Genomic DNA, 25,742 nt, shown 5'->3' on the forward strand with positions numbered 1-25,742 from the left:
TAAATTACCTTGCTTACCTGGATGGTGGTAAGGCCCTGGCGCGCTTGCAGCAGTAGCTTCACGATCCTCGCCTTGATCACGACCAACTCCTTCAGCAGCACCTGCACCTCCGCTTCATGCCGGTACTCCATGATCTTCTGCTCCAATAATACCGCCGCCTCTTCACACTTGACTAGAATTGATATCCCCTCCTGGAAAATACATTTGGATGTTTAACGCTTTATTAGTCCAGTGGTCAAGCCTATATGGTTCAATTCGACTGAGTTTTCTTTTTTGTTTTTTGAAAAGTTCTCTCAATTCTCATGTTAGGAAGTTGGTGGTGTTAAGCCCCCGTGCCAAGGAGAACACTATGCCGTCGGTCTCGGTCATTATCAATAATATCTGATTGTGGTTTTTAATGAATTTAACATTATCATTTATCACCCTAAAGGTAGCATTCGTTTCTTGGCGACCGTGACCGGGTCGTATGACCCACTGCTCCACGCCCACCGGTCGCGCGACGCGATTTAGGGCTTTATTCAGTGCTCCATATAAATTCATACTAAGCAGTGGGTCGTGCGACCCGGTCGCGGTCATATGACCCACTGCTCTATGCCCACCGGTCGCGCGACGTGGTCTCGGGATTTGTTTAATGCTCGATATAAATTCATATCATATCATCAGCACGTCGCAGTTACTAGGAACCGAATGCTTACCTTAACTTAACCTTAGGTATGCTAATACGCATTTAAGCAGCGTAGTGGGTCAAACAAAATCTCAATACGTTTATATCAAGTAGGCTTACTTTACAAGCATTTTTAAAACATCAAAGTTGACTGTTTGTAAAGACTCTACCACCGGTTCGGAAGGCAGGTTCTAAGCTACATATCCCGTCTCCTATAAGGAGGGGCCCTGTAGATGGGCAGTTAAAATACATTAATAATAATAATGTTTAATGCGTTTATAGACTTACAATTATTATTTATACGGGTAAGTAATGCTTTTATGTGGAGTACGAAATTCTCAGTAGCAGTTTGGAGATGCTTTTTTTTTATTCTGTACAAGTACGGTTGAGGGTTAGACCCTCTATTTATTTTCGAGTTACGTATTTACGAGATACGATGATAAAGTATCATGACTTTCAGCTTTTCTGTGTCTATTGTGTGTATGGTCGAGTACATAAACGGAACCCTGATTTCAAATTGAGAACCTGACCTCATCAGACTCATAAACTATAATTAATAATATTAACAATTGTTGAAATAATTGAGGAAATAACAGCAAATACTAATTTGCACGCAAATAATTTTGTAGGTATTCCCTTATAGTGAGTAATTGATTTATTTTGTTATATTCCAGGAAAAACGAGGAATCCAGGCGACACCGCCATCCAGCCGGCTAATACACTAACTTTTGCAAGAGGATTAAAGCAGTCAAAGGCAGATGAATTCGCGGGCGAAAGCTAGCATCGTATCTGTCTACGAACATACGTCAAAGTTCGTGAATTGGCCTGCAGATTGGATAAACAATTTTCTAAGCACGTTTCACCCCGAAACTGGAGGACAAATAATCAAAAATATTATGAAGTTAAATTACGATCTATTTCTAACGCCCAAAATTGAAAATACAACACTGTTTGAAAAAAAGCGTCGTATTTTAAAAACGCTGTCGTGTGAACATAAACTTGGGAATGCATTTGTTGTATGTCCGGTAAAAAAACTCTCGTGCGATATTTAGCACTTACAATTTTACGGTGATATATATGCTATATTTATATAAAATGTTTGAATACCTACCTACCTACAATTCAGTTTTGTAAACAGAAAATAACTAAATACAGGTTTAACTTTAAAGTTTGCTATATTCTGTGATCCAGTTGAAAGCGAATTAAAACAATTCAGTCCCGTTACACAAACTAATTAATTTATCATCATTAATTATACATACGTGACTTGTGATTAACATTGGTGTACCAAGTTAGATAAGAGGATGTTTAAAATGCATTAACATTCAGTCAGAGTCTATTTTTAAGTTATTTTGTTGCTACTCTATTATATCATTTGTTATTATTATAAGTTTATGTAAATACTCTTGATAGCCGTAAATAATAAAGAGTCGTGATAGCCTACTGGATATGACCTCTGCCTGTGATTCCGGAGGGTGTGGGATCGTATCCGGTCCGTGGCATGCACCTCCAACTTTTCATTTTAAGAAATTAAAAAATTAAATATCACGTGTCTCAAACGGTAAAGGAATAACATCGTGAGGATACCTGCATACCAGTGAATTTTCTCAATTCTCTGCGTGTGTGAAGTCTGCCAATCCAGCCATTGGGCCAGCGTGGTGGACTATTGGCCTAACTCCTCTCATTCTGAGAGGAGACTCGAGCTCAGCAGTGAGTCGAATATGGTTCGTTCGTGGAATACTTCGTTCACCGTTTGAGACACGTGATATTTAAATTATTAAAATGCACACAACTGAAAATTTGAAGGTGCATGTCCCGGATTCAAACCCACATTCGGATCGGGAATTACGATTGTAAATCGCAGGCATCTGCTTATAAACATTCAGGGAAACATGACGACAACGGCAAAGGTATGACATTAATTACAACTAAGCCCATTATAGTTTTACGATACCATACTTACAAGCAAGTCGTGTAATAGTAGAGTCACAGTAAAGATATTACAAGCAGTATAATAACTCGGCCGTATTTTTGAAATAAATACCTACAGTCGCGCGGTACGTAAACATGTCATAGGGCTGCCCGCATGCAGCAATCTAATTACATTTGCTAACTTTGTGTTTCCATTTAGTTTTGTGATTGTAAATAAACTTTTTTTATATAAACAAATAAAATACTTTGTAAATTGTAGTAAAATGGGAAGTGATAAATAAAAATGCGTGTTTTTTGATTGGTTGATTTAATTAAGGCTGATACTACGTCAATGATCTTGAAGGATTGGTCGTATTCTTAAACATATTTATTTCGGTGATGCCATCTAGGTATTACCTCCACACTACGTAAACAAATAAAAAAAAAGATAAATACCTTCATGAAATTGTAGTGATTTAAAATAGATAATGAAACAATGAACAAACGCACTAATTGTCCCTACGATACGATAGTTCCCCTAGATTTCTCTAGGATGCCATTATCAGATCCTGACATGAAAAAAATGGGACTAACCTGAAAGAATATTCATCCAAACAAAAAAGAAACGGTTTACAAATGACGGAAATATCGCTGTAAATACGATACGATTCTTTTTGGAAGTCGGTTAAAATTCTTGTCACCAATGCCAAGCTGAGCAAAAGTTTTATGAGCTTGCACATTAAAGTGCATAAAATCCGCCATTTTGATTTTTTAAGAACTAAGTTACCCAGTGACACTCGGCCTATCTAGACGAGTCTAATGACATATCATTTATCAGTATGTGTGCTTGGCAAATTTGTTCGTAACACTCCCGAAGGTCGGCGCGGTCCGGGAGGGGGGTAACGATGCCCAGCGCGTACGACTTCACACCCGCGCAGTCCTTTCCTCCCGTCGCCCGCATACAACAACAAGTCATAACATTCAAACACATACTCCTTCTTTGGGCTTCGCCGCAGTCGGGTAACAAAACACAAATGATCCGAGCACAGTCACACAATACATTGTACAAGCAGTCGAGGTTTTAATACAAGCTTATCGTACCTACTGTATCGTGATTCATGAACCGCGTATAGCTACATATTTCAATCGTGTCAATCACTTTCCTTTACTCTATTCACTTTATTTACTAATCCAGATACCTACCTTTATTCTGGAGATAAAAGGAAATACCTTATCCATTAAAAAATACAAGATTATGTACCTACCTACTAATAAGTAAATTTATTTTTAAGTTAACCTTTCAGAGTTTCCAGGTAACTTAAAAAAAGTTATCTCTGGATGGGATAATTTTGAATTCATGCATCCAAAAACGGCACAGTATTTCCTACTGGTCATAATTAAAAAAATCTAATACTATTAATACACTTTACTCTGTTAATACACCGTGCGTTCGTTCGTCACCGCGGCACAGTCGCGACTGTCTTCACCCTACGATACGATCACCCCATGTTCAAGGAGCGTAGGTATAGCTCGCGTTTCGACCTCTAGTATGAAGTCCAACTACTGGTTGTAATATCTTTTCTGTGGTAGAGTGATTCCGCCCCTTAATACCTACTTATTGGGTATTTATAGCTATGCTTTAAGACTAATATACATGATCTCATCGCACAATACGTTATAAGTAAGTATATTATAATACGAGTATGGGAACTAAACGTAATAACTATACTCCGCGCCACAAAACAAGTCCCGTAGACGCGGCGCTAATGTCTTAAGAGCGCGCAACGCGTCGGTACGATATGGATAAAATTCGAAGCGCGAACGAGACGCCGAATTATGACTTTCACGTGAGTGAAAAGCACGGAGCGATTGACGCGCGACGCAAATTTTATGACGTGAGCGCCAAAACCATTTTTACCTAATTGCAAGTAAATTAAACAACATAACGAAAAACAAAATGGGCATGTTTAAGATATATACCTAATTTTCTATACAAAACAAAAATTAAAGAAAATAAGTTTGCTTTTCCTGAGATTGAAAGCAAAATGCTAACACTTTGAAATATTATTTACCCAAATATCAGGCTCCTAAATTTTCCAGAATCTGAGATCTAGAACCATTTGTAACCACCAAATTACATATTGCACACTCTTAATGGCGCACATTGTGATTTGGTAATGGCGGTCTTGTATAAAATCAGACCATCAATTATAATCACGATCTTGCAACGGAAACGGCAGCGCAGACGTTTCTGGCGCTGTCAATATTAGTTCAGGTTTAGCCGAGGGACTTCTTTCTTGACGCAGAGTCTATACACAGACGATTGTGCATGTCTTCGCTATATATTTGGACGGTTGAGGCAGGATCCTTGAAACCTGCTACCTTCCAACTGTCGTAGAGAATTAAAAAAAATCTCAGGCATGCAGGTTTCCTCACGATGTTTTTGCTTCACCGTTTGAGACACGTGATATTTCTTAAAATGAACATAACTGAAAATTGATCCGGACCGGATTCGAACCTACGCTCTCCGAATCGAAGGCAGAGGTCATAACCACTGGGCTATCACGTCTCTATTTGAACTTAACTCGTAACTCTAACTTTTTACTTCTTTAATATCGAAAGTTATTTACTAACTTTATAAACAACGCCCCGCGGTTTTACCCGCAGTTCCCGATCCCGTGAGGATATGGGGATAGGTATATATAACACTCACAAATAATGTGGCTTTCTAGTGGTAAAAGAATTTTCAAAATCGGTTCAGTAGATCAGATATTAGCCCCTACAATACCAAAAACTTTACCTCTTTATAGTATTCGTATAGAAGTATATATAAACAATACGTAATCTGTTAGTTTTTTTGTTACGTTTTCACGTCTCAATACCTTGAATTATTTTGATGAATTTTATTTTAAAGGTACCTATTATAATTGGATATTGAGTAATGTAGAGAATATACTATAGCTTATCGCAAAAGTATAAATGGAAAAGGTTAAATGATTAAAAGATTATTATTATAAGTTAAAAGAGAGCCGCGATAGCCCAGTGGATATGACGTCCGATTTCGGAGGGCGTAGGCTCGAATCCGATCCGGGGCATGCATGGTATGGCATACCTCCAACTAAGTCATGGGCATAGTTTACAAACGCCCATGATCTATAATTATAATACTTTACTTACAAGTCACAATCCCCATCGGTAAACACAGCACAAATCACTAAAACTGACGCACTTAAAATCGATTATTCGTAAATATCGATCGATACAATAAATCGATTCGTTTAAAATTCGATTCGCGAGGCATCCGTACCGAGAACCAGTGGCCTACTGACTGATGCCAAACAAAACATACAATATATTTGTACATTTCGCAAGCCAGTAGTCGCGATGACATCAAAGCATGACTAATATGACAATGTCATGGTGTCATAGCTATCATGGGGTTATCTCGTAATTGTCTAAAATTATAATGAAAGTCCGTCCATCTGTGTGCGACCTCTCACACGTATACAGAGTGCCTAGTAGAAGTTTTCAATATTTTCATACTATCGCGTTAACGTAAACGCGAATTTATATGGAATTAAAATAGTTGTGCAGTAGTGCTACTAGATGGCGCTGTTTCAATTCCTTAGAAATTCGCGTTTACGTTAACGCGATCGTTACAGTATCAAACTGCCAGTAGTCCCTCTGTTCGTTTTTTGATTAGACTATTTTACTGTCGGTACCCTAACACAGTTTGAGTATTGAATGATTTTTATTATTTATGGCTCCATAAGATAGGCGTCCACATATCAGCATCGTTAAGTATCGGACGTATCGTTTTAAACGGATCTTTAAGTAAGGGAGATTCGTGCGATGCATACGATGCAGATCAGTGGACGCCTATCTTATGGAGCTTTAAATCATTAATCTCATGTTCGTCACGAGGTCTCTAATTCGTTTTTTTGGGTAGACTATTTTTGAAGAATATTTTCCATCTATACTAATATTATAAAGCTGAAGAGTCTGTTTGGTTGAACTAATCTCAGGAACTACTGGTCCGATTTGAAAAATTCTGTCAGTGTTAGATAGCCCATTTATCAAGGAAGGCTATAGGCTATATATTATCCCCGTATATTTACGGGAACGGGAACCACGCGAGTGAAATCGCGCGGCGTCAGTTAGTATAATATAATTACATAAAAAATAAATACATAGCTTAACGGTAAAGCGGATGAACTCACGCCTAGAGGTCTTGGATTCGAACCCCGCCCTCTAGACTATTGACGATACGCCTCGATAGTCCTAACACAATTTAAGTATATAATTTTCGCGATTTTAAGCATCTCAAGATAGGCGTCCAAATATCAGCATAATACATAATAACAGGTAAATTTATTGATTTTAACGTTACAAAATGTTTACAGGAAATTGAACCTGAGGATGATGTAAATGTAATAATAACACGGATTTTTTATTTAAGTCTCAGACATAAACAACTTGACAGGGCTTAAAAGAAATATATTAATCTAGACATAAAAAACAAATAAATATCCATATAAACGCGAAAGTTGGTATGGATGTTTGTTACTCCTTAACATCGCAACTATTGAACCGATTTGACTGATTACAATAAAGATAGATAATACCATGGGTTAATCCAGGGTATTATCTATTTATATAGTCTATGTACATCGTAAACACAAATTCTAGTTTTGATTATGTACGTCTTAAAGGCTTATAGCAGGAACTGAATGTTAATTTTAATGGCGTAAGTACCTATAATGAAACAGGAAAGGTGTAAATTCTATTAAGTATCGCCCGACGTAATTTAAAACTTTAAGCTTATTACTATAAAGTTGACAAGGATGGGACTCTTTAATCTCTCTTCTCTAATTATCGACTTGCATCAAAATTGCTTGACCAATACGATCGCAAAATTTGTGCTATCCTTTATGATGTGATTTTGGTATCCCATACAAATAAAGTTCAAATTTGAATAAGACTTGGTATAGGCGATTATTTCATCGACGAGTGTAAAATAGCGGAATCGCGCCTCAGGGCTTTTAAATATTTTGCTGATCGTAACGTATTTATCATCCATCAAAGTAATTTATAAAGACGATGGCTTAACAAGATCATCATTAGTTACGTCAGATATGAAAGCAACATGTTTTGAGACCCAAATAGCGCGTACAAGAATAGTGCCGACAGTAGCGCATGGCGAAAAGTCGAACGCTCGTCCTACATTAAAATAAACTGTTGCTTCGGAACATTGAAATATTTGGCGATTCCAGAGAGAAACCAGGCTTCTTTTACAAGATAGAAACAGTCAGAAAGCTCACTCTTGGAATATCATAAAGTAATCCTCATTTTATACATGGCAGTAAATCTAAAGAACATTAGCCAACTACTTATCCAAAGATATATTAATGTCAATAGCAAATATTTCATATATTCTAACACACTCCGTAGAAACTATATTTACTAACACAGTTAAATCACCAGTAACTCTTCAACCCCGGGCTACTACTGAGAATTTTGTGACGAGAAACCTAATGCATATTTTTGGCGCGAGCCTGAACTTTCGCTATGCAATGCACCGCAATGCGCCGATTTCATAAACTTTAACAATCAAGATTCTGACATCGAAAACTATATTAATGCATAAACTTATGACATTTAAAAGTCGATTACAAAGGTAAATTTTAAAGCTCAGCGTTCGTCTTTCGTAAAGATTTTTGTTTTTCATTCTGATCTAAAATATTGGCAAACTGTGTAAATGGGAATCGTGTGTTATGTAATTAAAGGAAGACATATTCAATGCTTAAGCTCGATGGTAAATGTTATGATTATTTACAGCGAAACTCACCTGAAGTCCTTGCTCCATCGCGTCTAGACTTTCGTCCGGGAGATCTGAGAGATTCGCCTGTACTATTTTGACTTCTTCGAGCAGCGTTTCAATATCGTTAGATAAGTCATCCTGAGAACACACCTCTAGATTAGCCACACTTAATGCATCGTCTCATTGATTGACAAGAGCCAAAATAGATTTCAATTCTACATTAAAATAAATTTCTGCTACAATTAACTGTACCTGTACAATTAACTTCACTTAACAAATATAAATTAACAATAATAAATTAAAAGGATCTGATAACTATATAGTTCAATTTAAATTTAAAAATAATTTCAAAATCATTATCTTCAAGACGTCTGACGCAATCACGAGTAAAATCTATTTTGGCATCTGTGTGTTAGAAGCGGTAGGTAAGGGTGTAAAACAGCATTCCAATATGCGAAAATTCAAATCGGAAGTAGGAACTAATAGCATGTCTATAAAATTATATAACTTGTACTAAAACTGTATTAATATACTAAATAAACTGTGTTTTACCTAAGTACTGTTTTAGTTATTAGTCCCTAATATCGATTTTAAAACATTTAAAACAACATAGAAACATCGAAAACAACATCAAGAAAAAACAATATTAATTGTTGGCATGACATGCTTGGTTCACAATTTGGCATTCGTGGGGATTCATTCAGTTAAAAATTTAAATTTAGGCTTAAAACTTCAACACATTCCGCATCGATGAGTTAGCTTACTTTGATTTCAAAATATATACAAAAACCATTCCACAAAGATTTTATACTCAAACGGATTCGTTTTCCAATGTATCTCAGTACAGTAAAGAGATAAGCAAATATGCGTCTAAAGTACGTATAACATGGAATTTTTGCTGATCTGTGTGCAACGTAATGTGCAACATAGAGAAGCATATGCTACCATTATAATAAAAGCGATGAAATAAATCGATACGGAACATAAAGAACACTACAATCTCGACCAAACAATTAGCAAATAAAAACCATTACATGGACTTTTAATCAAACAAATTAAATGTACCTCTACTTGCATATACTTCTATTTGACTTAGTCTGGAATTGGAGTAGTATTCCTTTTCATTTACAATTTCTTGAGTGAAATTATTGGCAACCCTTTCAAATAATCACTTTTTAGTTATCTTACTTGTGTGACTGTGTAATTTTAAGCCCAAAAAAGCATCTAAAATACAATGAAAGCGTCGTTTCTGTCTTTCGTCTTGTAGGAGTTAATTACCAAAAACAAATTTAAATACTTTACTACAAGGGTATTAAATCAAGAAGTCGTATAAATAAAACAAGCTTAGCAACATTTTATTACAATGTTTATTTTCATCATAACAAATTAAAATATGAAATCATGTTTTTAATTCGTTTGACTAGACATGACTAGATTCGTAGATAGCACAATGATTATGAAATACTTAAAGAGTTGAAGACAACATTTTGAAATGTCTTAAAACAAAGGCGATTTTTTACCAGGATTTCGCTACTACAAGACGATCGGCAGATTTGGCAGACGACAATAATATTACAATACAAATTTTCGTAATCAGTGAATTAAAGAATTTTGTGAGAATATCATGCCAAACGTAAATTAAAAAGTGTAATGTTTTACAATACGACTGTAGCTCAGTCACCTTGGCTGCCTTCTGGATCTTCTCTTGGCGAGGCTCCTCCTGCGTGGGGGTGGGTGGGGTATCGGGCTCGAGGGATAAGGCTGTTAGTGTATCCTCTGGGATATCGAAACCTAATTGGAACGTATCTTCACTTATCTGACCCTTCAATGAATCGTTTGGTGTTTCTGAACTCAAATATGAACTTTGGTCTTTCCAACTACATATACCACCTGGTAGATCCATGGAAATATAATTGGAATCCGAAAAAGAGCCATTAGATTGACGTGGATTTTGTTCATCTACATCAGACGAGTGTCCAGATCCACCGCTAGGGTCGCGGTCTTTATCGTTTTGGTCTTTAGTTTCTATTTCTGTTTGGTTGTTTGTTTTATCTTTTTTTTTGTTTGCAATGGAAATGAAATATCGACATTCAGCATCATGGTAAATAGATTTTTCAAGCCAAAACGATCTATCGCGGTTAAGATTATCTTTTAAATCTACGCTTTCTTCACTCACGTATGTACCGGTATCTAGAGAGGTGGTTAATTCAATTGAATGCAAAGTATTATGCTCGCCTAAAGATTTTTCTGCGTCATCTAATGCAGATTTATCAACCCAAAATGTATCAGATTGTATATTCGATAATATGTTAGTATCATGTATATCAGCGTTAGTAGGTGATGATTCAGTATCAATAGCATGCTTTATGTATGTGTCAGTAATTGAAGTAATTTTTTGTTTTGATTGCGCGATATTTTCATTTTCAGTTTCTGAATCATTTATTCCAGAATCGATCATACTGATATAATGCAATATTTCATCAACATTATCATCAACGCCTAAATTAGTGCATTCATTAGCAGCACTTGTAACCTTGGAGGTGTCTTTTAATTTTTGTACCACAGATGATAAAGTGGAAGAAGCAACATTTTTAAATACGTTATTCTCTTCAGCTGGTAAAATTGTTTCTTCAAGCATATTAGTATCCAAAGTTACTAATTGTTCGTCTGTTTTTGAAGGTGAGGCAAGCAATGGACTCATGTTACTAAATATTTCATCTTCATCTTCCGTCGACACAATATTTTCAGTCAATATGTTGGACTTCAATGGATCATCTAAGTTTGAAGAAAACAGACATGAATCTTCGAATACTTCTTCAAGCACAGCAGAATTCTTGGATTCCAAAATTTCCTCAGACTTCTGTGGTAATGATAGGCCTTCAAATAATAAACTTGACTTTAAACATTTTTCAAAGTTATCTTGGATATCCTTTTTAGCAGAAATATTCATCTCGTATTGCTCATTGCTATCATCTGGTTCAGGCGATGCAAGTAATGGACTCATATTATCAAATATTTCATCATCGTCAACAGATACATTTGTCTCAGCTAGTTCTATTGGAATTTCGTCACTTACGCCAGAGTTATCATTTTCGGGCGATAACATTTCTTCAATTTCTCTCTGCAAATCTGCCATTTTATTTTCAAGAGACTGTTCTTCAGATATTTTTTTATTTTTTATTTGTATATTTTCAATTTCCTCGTCAACATTTTCATGTGCAATATTTATTACATTATCTGATTGTTGCATTTCTTCTACACAAACTTCCTTTGATGTAGTTGTTAAACCTTCCGTGTCTTTTTCATTTAGGTGAACAGTTAAAATTTCAGACAAATTACTCAAATCATCTATTCCAGAAGGATCATTTTTCCAAAATTGAGCTTCTGCATAAAACCTTTCTTTTACTGGAGTTTGTTGTGATTCCGGTGTAGATAATGGTGTTCGTGTAATATTTAGGGGTTCAGAAACCAATTCTAAATATTCTTGTTTTAACTGAGTTGCCTGATTTGAAATAGTAATGTCAGGAACGCTAACGACCTTAATTTCACTTTTCTTTTCCTTTTTCTTCTTCTTCTTTAGGTTTGAAGATCCAGTTTGCTGTTGATCTGAACCTTGTTTTTCAATCGATTTATGTTCTTCGACATCTTTAACTGAAGAACTTTCAACAGTTTTTGTCGTAGTCTCTTTTAATTTAGATTTTTTCTTTTTATCCTTTTTCATAAGTTGTTTTTCTTCATCTGATGTAGTAGAAGCTACTCGAGATGTGGTTTCCTTTTCTTGAGATTTAGAGGAACGACTCTTTTTACTTTTTTTTGTTGTTTTATTTTCTTCATGTTGTAACTTGTTCACAGCAGATTCATATTCAGGTTTTAAAGTACTTGTTAATGCATCAAATCTATTTTCCGATTTATCACGTGCACTCTCAGTAGATTTTGATATTGCTGTGATGTGCGTATCGCGTGATCTTGACCTTGATCTCGATCTTCGATGTCTGTCTACTGTTATAAATCCATCATCATCAGTTTGAATTTCCGCGGTCTTATTACTGTTATCAGATTGATCTACTAATATAACAGGGGCTTTATAGTGATGTGTGCTTTCTTTAACTATATCTGCACGTGAATTTAGTCTGTCATCACGTTCTTTCACCGTTTCCTGAATATTTATGTTTGTATTTTGATGAACGTTTTCTTCATACTTGTTAGGACCTTGTGTTGATTCAGAGAATTTTTCATCTGGTGTTGCTGAAGCTGAAACCAGCCCTTCAGCAAGAACGCCGGCATAGGATTTGCCTTCTTCTGCCATTTTGGCCCATATATTTTTTTCAAGTGAAGAATTTGGCACAGTAGACTCAACAATAGGAACATTTGAGACGGCTGTACTATTTTTTTTATCTTGGTCTTTCTTCTTCTTTTTGTTTTTCTTTGATTTAGGTTCTTTTTGCTCATCTTGATTTAGATTTACAGTTTTTTTTGTGTATGTTTTATTTACGTTTAAGTGACCCTTCAAATTTGTAGTTTCAGGATCGGATCGAGATTCCAATTGTTCTTTTTTGCTACTAGATAATACTGATGAATAAGATGGAAGACCCGTTCCATCATCTTCTAAATGTAGTTGAGATCCTGTGTTATCACTAATAGTTAGTGCTTCAAAGTCAGCCAGTTTCTCTGACTCCTCATTTTTAGTTTCATCTGTAGTATCTATTACAGCAGTTAATGTGCAATCCGTCTGACTAATTTCAATAGATTTGTACATATAGGAAGGTCTAAATTCAGGTGCATCAGCTGACAGATTAGAGTACAAAACTGTGTTTGTGTACGAAGGCTTGAATTCAGGAATGGAATCAATTTCAGGTAAAAGGTCATGCAAACTGTGTATGGGAGATTTTTCAGGGCGCGATGTGTTAGCATCTGATTCAAATATATTAAAATCTTTGTTAGTAGTTGCTTGTTTGGATATAATACTATCACGACTAAGTTTAATTGGTTTAGATATATTGCAATCCGTACTTATCATTTCAGAGAGATGTTTATGCGTATCAAAAGGTTGTGGATTTTCCGATATAGATTTAGAAAATATAGTCATTTCACTATCTACAAGTGCTGGCGAAGAAAAATCTGGTTCATCTACGTTTTCAATTATTTGAGGACTTTGTTGGTCCAGTTCTAAATATTCTATCTGTTGTATTGTCGACGTATCAGGTATAATCTCAAAATCTGTTTCAAAATCTATATCAAGGACATTTTGTTGACTTTTAATACTTTGTTCTTTAAGTACGCTAGAAGATTGTGTACTTTCTGAAATAACTGGTTTTTTATCTTGTTCGTAAACGTTTTCTTTTTGTGCAGAATTACATTTTTGGTCATCAACAAGCTTCGTTGCCTCTTCTGCTACAGCCGGTGTGTTAGACTCTATTTGATATATATTTCCTAAAGTATCACTATGAATTTTTGTATGAGAATCTGGGGTGGTCTCTTTATTTTGACTTATATTATCTAAAACATCGACTAGAACGAATTCATCCTCGTCTTTTATTGAAAATCTTTCATCAACTAGAGATTCGTTGTTTTGACAGTTCTTAGATAGTTGGTTTATCAATGTATCATTCTTTTCTGTTGAATTTATAAATACAACGGGTACGAGTGAATTATTTATATCATCTATTTTAAAAACTAAACTGTCTTCCTTGGATTCAGCTATGTTTTTATAAATAATGTCGTCATTATTTGTATCGGATTTTATTATTTGCGTATCAAACATTTTACGGACAATAAGGTCATTGTCCTTTTCTGTCTTTTCAGAAATAATTTCATCTTTGTTTATTTCTATAATTTCTAACAGAATTTCTTCACCGGCGATTGGTGGTACAGTTTCTACATCATGGCAAAGTAGATTTAGTGAATCGTCTTTTTCTAACGAGCTTACAATTGGTTCTTGATTTCTTTCTGATTTTTCATCAAATTCTACCTCTATTTGGGAAATGACATTTTCATCTTGTTTTTTTGTTGTATCTCTTGTAACGTTCATGTTGCTGGTTATCATAGATGCAAAAATATATTCAGCATCCCGTATTTGAAAATAGTGATGATGAGGTAGCTCAAAAATGGTCCTTGCATTATTTAATGAACTAACTTCATTGAACAAATCAGATTGATTTATTTTTTTAGTATCAGGTTCAGATAAAATTTTGCGAAGTTTTGCGAATAGGATTTCTGCATCTTTAATATCATGGTAATCCTGTGGAAATTCATCATGAATTATATTTTGCGCGTTTTTAGTTTTACATTGATTGATATCAATGTTTGCAACATCAGCATTAATTTTATCCTCATATTGTAAGTCTTTTATCCAAAATTGGGCACTTGGTGGTTTTTGTGAACTTTGATCTATCTCAGCCTTAGTATTTTCTAAATTTCCTTCTTTATTTTTATCAATTTTGGGAAGTTCAGTTTTAATATTACATTTGAGTAAAGCGTGTATGCATTCTGCATCTGAAATTTGCTGATAATCGTACCGAATAGGTTCAAAAATAGGTTTAGTTAATGATATGACCTCCTTTTCTTTGACATTCACACTCATTTCATTAGTTTTGTTTCCAGATGACTCATCAGTAAATAATATATCACCTTTAATATTCTGGTTTCCACTACAACTATTGAATTGAATTTTAATACTTGAAGCTTTTAAATTATTCAAGGATCCCAGAGTATTTTCAGCATTTGTTATTTCTTGATATTCGTTGTTTATAATGTTTTCTTTAAATAGATTTTTGTCTATTTTTTCCGTACTTTCTGATTCAATTATTTTTTCTGCATTTTGATCATTAATTAATTTTAATTCTGTGTTTTCACTATTTGTAGAATCTAATTTATTTTGGTAATCTTTTACATCAGTAACCTTTTCTCTTAAGTTTTCAGCATCCAATGATGCATTTGCTTCAATATTAGACTCTAAAGTTTTTAAATCACCAAATTTCAATTCACCATCAGATATATCTTGGTAATTATAATTTACTAGTTTATTATCAACTGTTCTTAAAATGTTTTGAGAGAAAATATTATTTTTATCTAAAGGTTCCACATTTGGATCATGTCTGAATTCCTCAATAGCGTTAGAAGAAACCTCAAATTCTTTTTCGATTAACTTATCTTCTGTTTTAAGCTTTGATGTAAGATTTGAAACTTCGCTAATGCAAGGTGAAATATTTTGGTCTTGTGAAGTTTTATTCTTTTTTGTCAAATCGGGATTTAATTCAATATATTCGTGTTTATCTTCATTTCGATTATTTATCGGTAAAGAACTTTGGCGTTTATCTAAGATTAATTGACAATATTCATAATCTAGTTGATGGAAATCATAGCCAAAGGAGTATGGTTTAATCTCGTCAGCGAGTTCTTTATATGGAATTACTTTAAATTTTTCTTTTGGTCTTTTTCTTTCTTGAACTGATCCAAATATTACCTGTTCAAGCATTTCATTATCACTTTCACCGTCTTTGTATTCAGAAAGAACAGTCAGATCAATTGTGTTATTGTCAGTGACTGCTATACTTTCAGAATCATGGCTAAGGCGCTGTTCTATACTTTCATGTGATTCCCTAACTTTGACTTCTTTTTGCGATAATTTTTCTACATCTTGTGAAGTGTCTCCCATTTCCTTAATTTTTTTCTCAGAGATAATTGTTCCTTCAATGTCTTTAATAGTTTGTTCTATAACAGGTGTTGAATCAGAGAGCATATTACTAGAACTGTCTTCACAAACATTTGATTTAACTTCATCGGTCTGAATAACCATTTCTACAGTATTTGAATCTTCATTTTCAATTGCAATATCTGTTTCCGTCATATTACGTGTAATATCATTCGTTACTACTGATGTGGTGATGGTTTCTTCTTCAAGGGAAGAGTCTTCTAATGAATTACTTTTACTGCTAAAGATTTTTACAGTTCTTATCGGAGGTAGTTTTTTCTCTTCATGGGTTATTAGATATATTGTTCGAGTTTCAGGAACATCTTCGATAGGCTTATATCGAGTGATTTCTTCTACGATACTTACTTCACGCTCCTTATAAGAATCAGTTGAAAAAAACTTATCATTGTTGTTTTGTTCATTAACAGAAATCGGTTGTTGAGAAATATCTGTTTGGTATTTACTTGTTTGCGGAGAACACTTTTCTGCAACTGATAGATCATCAGAAGTTTCTGTAGAGCTGTGAGGTTTTTCGAAAATTATGTGTTTTTCTACTGATTTTTCTATATCCACAATATTCATCGTATCTTTTTGTAATAATGGTGCCTCTGATAAGATCGTAACTTCCGAAGCAATTTGCTCTGGGCTTTTATCGAGTTTTGAGTCCTCTACAGGTTCGGCTATTGGTTCAAAAGCAGTTTCGGTTTCTTCTTCTGCCATTAAAGTGTTCCAATCCATAGTAATGATACTACTTTTAGCAGTTTCTGAAATATTTTCTTGAGGAACACTTTCGAAAGGTTTTAAGAAAGGTACATCAAAACCAATTTCATGTCCCTTCTCACCCTCATCTTTTGTTTCCAAAGATTTTTCTTTTGTCCTTCGTTTACTTTTGTCACTTTTTTCGATTTCTTTTAATGCTCTGTCTATATCATCCTCTGTAGAACATTTCACTCTCTTGCTTTTCGATTTCTTTTTATGTAATTTAGATTCTTTATTAGGACTTTGTTGTGCTAAAGTCGGTTCAGTCATATTTATTTCTGGCGTTACATTATCGATTAACTGTTTATCTTTTGTAACAGATTTCTTTGGTTTTAGTTTCTTTTGACTTTGTTGCTGTATTTCTACATCTAAGTTTATTTTGTGTTCAGATTCCACTACAAAATTGGTAGATTCAACTTGTGTTGCAGATTTAACTATAGTTGAATCATGCGTTATTATATTCTTATCTATTATTTCATGAGCTGTATGAGTTAAATCTTGCTTTTTCAGCTTTTGTTTTTTCTTTTGTTTATCTGTTTCTCTTCCTAAAGTCTCTACTTCAACAACACTTGGACTTTCTACATTTGCTTCAGAAAGTGAAGACTTTCCAAGTTGTAGGTTATCACTTGTTGTATCATCAGGTGCATATTTACTAGTATCGTCTTTATCACTTATATAATCTTCCGTCGGCTGTAATTTTAATTTAATATCCGATCTATCTTGAATTTCCTGTGCAATGTAGGTATCTTTTGGGCCTTTTTCAGAAATCTCATTGTTAACAAAACTATCGTCTACAGAAGATTTTAGTGTTTCATATGATTCAGTAAACGTATCGGTATTTACAGGTAACTCGTCTACGACAAACTCTGATGGTGATTTTTTAATTTTATCTTGTTTATGAGTTTTCTTTTTTTTTATTTTACTTGATGTGGAAGCTTCTTTTGATACTGTTTGATCATTTGTTTTTGGATGGTCTCTTAATTCCGAAATACTGTCTTTGCTTTTATCTCGAGTGTCTTTAGCTTTTTTCTTTTTTAGTTTAGAGGTCTCTTCGATTTCTTTAAGAGCTTTTTCAATTTCATCTTCTCCATCTTTAACTTTCTTAACTTTTTGCTTCTTTTTATTTTTTTTCTGTTCAACTTCTACTGGACTACTTTCTGTTACCAATATTTCTTTTGAAATATTTTCAACTATTGGCGCGACATTTTGGACTATCGCATCTTTCTTTTTTTCAATACCTTCCATAAAGTTCTTATTTTTAATAATAGTTGGTGAAACCTGGTCAGTATCAACTTCTACGAATTCAGGGTTATCATCAAATTCTTGAACCTCGATGACTTTTTTTGTTGTTTTCTTCTTTTTTGTCATCTGTATATCGTGTGTTTTCTGTGTTGGACGTTTGTCAGGTGCTCTACGCTGTCTGGGCATGTCCCGCGAACGACTTCGTTGGGATGGCCGTTCTTGTTTATCAATTTTTAGTTTAGAAGGATCTTTATTTTGGCTTTTAGGTTCGTGTTGACTCAGTTGAGACTTTTCAACCTCGACAAATATTTCTTTCACCATTTCTACTTGTGCCACTTGCGGCTTTGGTAAAGAAGTTACATTTTGGTTGTTCGTTTGTCTACGTAACCCAAGAGCTAGTATTTCTGCATACGACAAATCTTGACATCGAAGTTTCGCCGATGGACTCACTGACCTATCATTGACTTGGTCTAACTCTCTGATGGACTGTGTTGGTACCTCGTCGATTTGAAGAGGCAACGGTTTTATGTCACTTTCGCTATATTCAATTGACTGGTGTGAATAGCTTTCGGATATTTCACGCGTGTCAGTGTCATAATAAACGTCTGCGTCACTCACAAACGGGTCACTCTCACTTATTTCGCAAACGATTTCACTAAATCCTTGCACTACTGGCTCACTACATTCGACCGGCTCTTGGACCGATCGCACCGCACTGAATATTTCACTCTGATACGTTTTATCCGGAGTCATTTCTCTAGAGCGGGTCCGTTCCCTCGGCTCGGGCTCGTAAGGCATTCTGTGCATCGGGAGCCTCTGGGCGCTCGGGGAGCGCTCCGCCGGCGAGGCGGAGCGGGAGCCTTGGCCCTTGACTATCTCGGCGTAGGTGGTGCCGCCCGGCAGCCAGGCCGGGCTGCGCGGGCGAGCGGCGCGCGGCGGCACGGCGAGCGCGGCGCGCGGCCGCCGCTCGGGGGAGCGCGGCCGTCGGCTGGCGCGCGCGCTGTCGCCGCTCGACACGAGCATGGCCAGAGTGGCGGCCGGGTCCTCATCGCTCGGCATGCTGAAGTGGGGGTCGAGCTCGTAGATGGTGCGAGTCAGCTCTTCGATACGCCGCACGATCTCCTGATACGCAAGTACGGACATACAAGGTTTAGAGAGGGCCGGGTGTTAAGAGCATTCGATGAAAGCTGAGGTTCATGAAAGGAAACGACTGTGAATGCGATGTCGAGTACGTATATTTCGTAATCGTTAAAAAATATATAATAGGAATAGACTATCGAGGCTCAAAGCCAGGCTACGCGTCGCGCAGCGGGTCGGCGTCCGGGCCGCCGCGCTGCACCAGCAGCTTCATGCGCTCGTGGCGCGCCTGGATCTTGCTCTGCAGCGACTTGACGCGCTCGCGACATTCCTACCAGAGGATAGCGGCGCGGTCGGTTAGTGGTCGGGTGAGGGGCAACAGAAAGAAAACAAAACATGAATCGCGTGGTCGGTGGCAATGTACATGTGACGGTGGTTCGAACCTACTGCTAAGCGTCGGCGGCCTCCGCGGCCGACCAACTAAACCAGAACTATCCTACCGCGGGTGCGTGTGAGGGGTGCCTGTCGGAGAAGTCTTACCTGCTGGTGCGCCGCAGCGCGCTCGGGCTCGCGCGGGCTGTAGTTGGGCTGCGCGGCGTGGCGCAGCTGCTGCTCGGCCGCCAGCAGCTGCGCGCGCAGGCGGGCCACGTCCGCGCAGTAGGCCTCCACCTGCGCCAGCGCCGCCGCCAGCGCCGCCGCCTGCGCGCCCGTCTGCGCCGCCAGCGCGTCCAGCGCGGCGCACAGCTCGCGCGCGGCCGCCTGCACGCCCTCGGGCGAGCGCGACTGCGCCGCCACGCCGTCGGGCCCGAAGTGCACCTGCGCACCACACATCACATTGCCTTCAGCGACACAAAAAATCTGACTCCCCATGACTTGTAGAACCAACAAAATTGCAATCCACTGCAAGACAAGAAACTTCCAAACACCATGACTGCCTGCATCCAATGACTCCTTGCAGCTCGTTCACCTAGTAGGCGATCAACCAACAAATTGTCAAGAGTTATGATCTATGAAAAAAAAAGATTTACAATTTCGAAACAGTGCCAGCTATAAACATAATGACGTCTTCACTCACGTTGAGTTTCTCGACCGCGTATGAAATTTTTGTTTTTTGCGTGGAAATGTCGTTGATCAGTTTCTCCCGCAGCGCCAGTCTGTCTCTCAACGGTTTCTTAGCGTTCTGCGGCGCCTCCAGGGTCCGCGCCGTGGCGTCGAGCCAGTGTCCCACGTCTTTTAGCTTCTTCTCACATCGCTCCCACTCCTCTGCCAGCTCTTGTAGTAAACCATTCTAAAAAATCAAATTATCTCAATTATAGTTAGATGTACGACGATATCCTTGTCACTGTGTGATATTAAATTCGAAAATCGGACCGTTTTCGCCAAACGTTTCTCGACATCGACGGTAGCGTTCTCGGCGGCCTCGAGCCTCGCGGGCAGGTCTCCCGGACTCGTGACGCGCTCGATCGCTTCCAGTTCCTTAGCCATGTCTGCTAAGTTTTTAGCTTGTTGCTTACAACTCTTGAAGGCATTCTGAAAAGAGACAAAACGATATAGCCCCCGTCACAACTGAGCCACTACACTGGTCGCTGGAACGTTGGGTACCCCGTATTCAGTCTGTTTCTGTTGCGCCTCCTGCAGGTCGGCCAACGGCAGCGGCCGCGCGAGGAATGCGCGTTGCGTCTCCACCCACAGCAGCACCTTCTCCAGCAGCGCCTCGAAGCGCGCCACCGCGTCGCACGCGTCCTCCGCGGCGGCCTGGCGCGCCTCCAGCTCGCTGCACACCGCCGCGAACTGCTCCGCCAGCGCCGCCGCCGTGGACTGCACGAGCTGCCGCTCGGCCGCGTCGCGACTGCCCTCGACCAGCGCGCGGGCGTTGCGCGCCAGCCGCTCCAGGCGGTCGGCCACGGCGGGCGCCTCGGCGCGCGCGGCCACCAGCCGCTCGCGGTACGGCTCGGGCGGCAGCGTGCGCTCGCGCGCCGTCAGCTCGGCGGCGCGCACCCACGCCTGCACGCTCTCCACGTCGCTCGCGTAGTCGCCGCGAGCGGTGCGCGCGCGCTTCCACTCCCGCTCCTTCTCCTCCATGGCCGCGGCCAGCGCCTCCGCCGCGAGCTCTAGCGCCGACAGCTCCTGCGCCACGTCCGCGGGCGCGGAGCCGCCGTAGCGCCGCCGGCTCTCGTCCGCGAAGCTCTTCGTCCGCCGCGCGAGGTCCGCCACCCGCTCGCCCAGCCGGAGCACGCCGTCCCCGTCGTCCTCGCCGAACACGTAGAGGGTCCCGACCTCGGCGACGTACACCTCGATCTCCTGCCGGAGCCGTTCGATTTTCTCCGAGACGCGATCGAATTCGGATACGATTTCGTCTATCTCCGCTAGTCTAGCCGCGACGGTCTGTCGCAATCTGAAAAAGAAAACGAAGTTTATTGCGCGTCGAGAGAGATTCGTGACGGCGGAGCTTCTGGCGAGCGGCGGCCGGAACGCGACGAAAATAATCCGGCGATGGCGAATGACGCTCGCTGACGCCGCAAGGTCGCGCGACGCTAGTACCTCGTCGTTCGTGCGGCCGCGCTCCGCTCGCGTTGCCCGCCCGTCGCTCAATGAAGCGAGAGCCGCCCGAGTTCGCGTCGCGTCTAATTTCGTTCCACGCTTTTATGTTTGCGATGACATCAGCGAAGTTTCGGTGCATTCGTGTTTACGTTTACGCCGGCACGGGTGCGCGATATGCGGTGACGTGTCGCGCCGACCTTGCGCCGCGGAGCCTGCCGCTGCCGACCTATTGCGCAACGGCTGCGGCGTGCGCCGCGGAGCCTGCCCCCTGCCCCCTGCGCCCCGCCCCGCCGCGCCGGCCGGCGGCGCCTCGAGTGGGCGAAGTAAACATTTATAGAGCGCCTGCCAAGTGTCGCCGAACGGATTCCAAAAAGCCCACATTTCGAACCACTGACACGCTCGGTGACTCACCGGGAAACGGTCCGCGGTGCCGAGCAGTGTTGGGCCGCGGCCGGCGCCTCGCCGCAGGCATCACTGGCAGGCTCGTCCGGAGCCCGTCCGAGCGGCGACTGCTCCGCCGAGGCCGGAGCCGGCGGCGGGCGCGTGCGCGGCGTGTCTGCACGTAACGATCACGGAGCGTCCCGGCCGCGTCTGGACGACTATCGATTGAAACTAACCCCTAACGTAGAGCGGGAAGTTCCAAAGTCACCCTTTTGCCTTTCAACATATTGCGTTTCGTCTGCGGTCGTCCGAGAGATTCTATTCTTAGCTATCCTATCATGAATATAAGTACAATAAAACACTTTAAGGTTTTTGCGGCAACATGTTCATTAAATTTCAATAACTCGACATCTGTAGGTAGGATTGATGACGTCAAATCGTGGTAATTTCCAATCCGTCATATTGATTCGCCTAAGTATGTAAATTATGCACCCCTGACAATTCCGCGCCGCCGACCACCAAGGCCGCATTTCCCAGGAAAATGCGTTCAGTCACGGTTCAACGGGCTGACGGAATATTTAACAGCATTTACATTCATTATGAAATATTTAATACCTACTCCAGAATTATTGACAAGCAAATTTTAAAGTCGACATTATTTTTGTTCAAAACATCTTGTATTTTAATCAATCTATTTATTATTCAGTGTGATAATAATACATTGGAAAAGCCAAAGAAATAGGTCAGAATATATTATAAGAAATGATGAACAAGTGTACAAAAATGCGCCACAAAAATAAATCCGCAACCTCAAGGAGACGGGCACCGGCCAGTGGCTATGGCTTCTGTGACGTCACGCAATGGCTGCCAGGTGCAACAATAATAAAATTCGTATTTATAGGCAATTCGACCTTATCTTAGATTTAATGGTATAAGTTTGACTAAAAATTAGGTCAAGTTTTAATAGCCGATCATATCTATAATGTTATCTATATCTAGATTATTTTTTAAAGTTTTATTTAGAAAGATCATATAATAAGGAACTTAAAACTTATCCAATTAACTGTACAAATCATGCTCACGTGGAATGGTGGCAAGAATACTGGCTGCATTTCCGCGCTGAACAGCCAGACTGATCCTTGCGCAAAAAATGAGCCAGCCCTTCTGTTACCAGTCGAGACTAATCGCGATAATCTAGATTCTAGATTATCAAAATATATTTAAGTAGATAATTGGTTTTATTTCTGATTGTAAGTAGGTTCTTAATGGGACCTCAGCGGCGTTGTTTGAACGAGCATAGAAGCATCGCCTGATGAGGCCTGAAGGCAGAAGCAGACTAGATGGGCGGAACGACTTTCTAAAGGCGTCTCCTCTGAGACTCAGACCTCGGCTTAGAGGGCCGTTCGGGAAGGGTGTCTATACCTGAGTGTATCAATCCGTGCGCCCCCGAGATCGTGAGTTAAAAAATCCTACGAAGACGTCAGATATCGAGAGATGAGAGTGTGATAAAGTTCGCAGCTTCCTGCCTTCTAAAAACACTATTGCAGATTAAACTTTGAGGGTCTCCCTTAAGCGAAGGGTTGCCATTAAAAGGTTAGCAAAATCGCCATTAAATAATGGGTAGGTGGGTGAAAAAATGTTTACGACCTATTCTCGCTAACAGATATATCAAAAAAACGAGTGTTAGACCACACGACTAAAGTAAAACTTCTTAGGCTCTCCCTCTCAATGTCTGTTCGCTTCGCCCGATTACATTTTTCGTAACGTATTCCAGCTTACTCCCCAAATCAAGCGTTTACGCAGGTTTGTCTTGAAGTTTAACTTAATTTTTATATATCAAGTTTTTTTTATTATACCCTGCACATTAATTAGGCTTTAACTGTCATTACAGACAGGTAGTATATATAAAAGTAAAAATATCGTGAAAGTATAGTACATAATGAAGGGCTTGTCCAAACCTGCCCTTGAGATATCAGAGAGAAAGGTGAAAGTAGATACGGTACTAATGGGATCACAGCGACTCTTAGCTAAATGTAGGTACGTACTTACGTCTGTCTGATAAATCAATACCTGCTACTGTTTTATAACGCCCTAGTACATATTTCCAGTAAAAATATTAGAAAAAATAATAATTTTGACAATATTTTTGGGCTAGCTTTATAACCATGCTTTCTTGACTCTATACTCTATTCCGATCTATAATTTAAGATTTGGTCAGCCAGCCAATTATGTATTTCAGTGTACAATTCAAACATTGACTGATTTTTCGTTCTTGTGATTGTTTATTTCAACGAAACGACAAATACTGTCATTTTACAGTGATTAAGGGGGGTGGGGGAGTATACTATGTAGAGGGCGAAAAATAAGGCAAAGTACTAAATTAAGTAAGAAAAAACAGTGAAAGTATAGTACCTACTTATACCTGAATCGCAACGACGATCTGCGCTATTTCTACCAACATCACTGACCATTTTGTCGTTGTCAAGTGGTTGGCACGTCTGTAGACAGCCTAACAGTTAAGCGAAACGCCATGCTAATTTAAAGTTGAAGATGGTGTGACATCACCGGCAGGCCGGAATTATCTCTGCCTGATGACCTAATGATATAAATATTGTCTTTGCCTTTGTGACGTCATTCGGACGACTCACAATTTGCTGTTTGTATGTCTTTTGGCTATTTATTGTTAGTAGCGAGTCGCTGAGTAGTGGCCATGATATAAGATTTATATAATTTTTTGCGTTGTCTGCAATGATAATTCATTGGTTGTCTATATTTATTAATTATAATGTCTTGGTTACATACCTAACTAAATTATAAACAGAAAAGATTTGAATCTTTGTTTATACTTCTCACTATCTTTGACGTATGTTAGCTGACATAGGTATTCGAAATTGAGATTCTATGTAAAAATGTCATCCGGTCGTTTCTTTTACGCAAGGCTAGGGTATGGAACTCTCTCCCGAATCAATATTTTCTAATTATTTTCTTTCTAATTATTTTAAACCTTCTAGGCAAAGGCGGTCCACCTTAGGCCACATCTACACTTACTATCAGGTGAGATCGTGGTCAAGCGCTTGGTTTCCATATAAAAAATCATCATCATCATCATCATCATACCAGCCGATGATCGTCCACTGCAGGACACAGGCCTTTTGTAAGGACTTCCAAACATCACGATACTGAACCACCTGCATCCAGCGAATCCCTGCGACTCGCTTGATGTCGTCAGTCCACCTGGTTGGGGGTGCGCTTACTAGTGCAGGGTCGCCATTCCAGCACTTTGGGACCCCAACGTCCACTCTCTCACAACTCACAACTCTTCGAACTATGTGCCCCGCCCATTCATAGGTCATCACCAAAAAAAATCACTAGATTATAATTAGAAAACCACGGTATTAGTAAGTAACACAGGCTAAATACATCTTAAAGGTTTTAAAATAGGTAGATGCATGTCATGTATACACAAATGTAGCGCCTTTTCTGGGGTTGAATTACCTACTTATTTATACGTATTGGGAAAGGAATTTCCCATTTTTTACAATTTGTACGTACAGCCCACCTTGTGCTATGTTATTGTGTGATTGGTAATAATCATTTCAAAAGAAATGAGTCAACCACAAAATGCAGTCAGTTGGGAACCCGACAGGTGAAACGGA

General features: G+C 39.2%; 1 protein-coding gene across 3 annotated transcripts in view; it reads right to left on the reverse strand.

The window, feature by feature from the left end:
- Positions 1-25,742, reverse strand: part of LOC112043184 (muscle-specific protein 300 kDa) — a 140,247-nt gene that overhangs the window by 65,144 nt on the left and 49,361 nt on the right. For 2 of the 3 annotated variants that reach the window (XM_052883332.1, XM_052883333.1), the window contains 6 exons: positions 20,767-21,559; positions 20,536-20,694; positions 20,240-20,452; positions 19,705-19,980; positions 8,424-8,534; positions 9-191 (listed from right to left, as the gene is read on the reverse strand). In XM_052883332.1, coding sequence (XP_052739292.1) covers positions 9-191; positions 8,424-8,534; positions 19,705-19,980; positions 20,240-20,452; positions 20,536-20,694; positions 20,767-21,559 — 1,735 coding nt within the window. The remainder of the gene's footprint in view (positions 1-8; positions 192-8,423; positions 8,535-19,704; positions 19,981-20,239; positions 20,453-20,535; positions 20,695-20,766; positions 21,560-25,742) is intronic. The other variant, XM_052883331.1, reaches the window with a different exon arrangement.

The sequence above is a fragment of the Bicyclus anynana genome, chromosome 9, assembly GCF_947172395.1.
Source record: "Bicyclus anynana chromosome 9, ilBicAnyn1.1, whole genome shotgun sequence".
Classification (NCBI taxonomy): domain Eukaryota; kingdom Metazoa; phylum Arthropoda; class Insecta; order Lepidoptera; family Nymphalidae; genus Bicyclus; species Bicyclus anynana.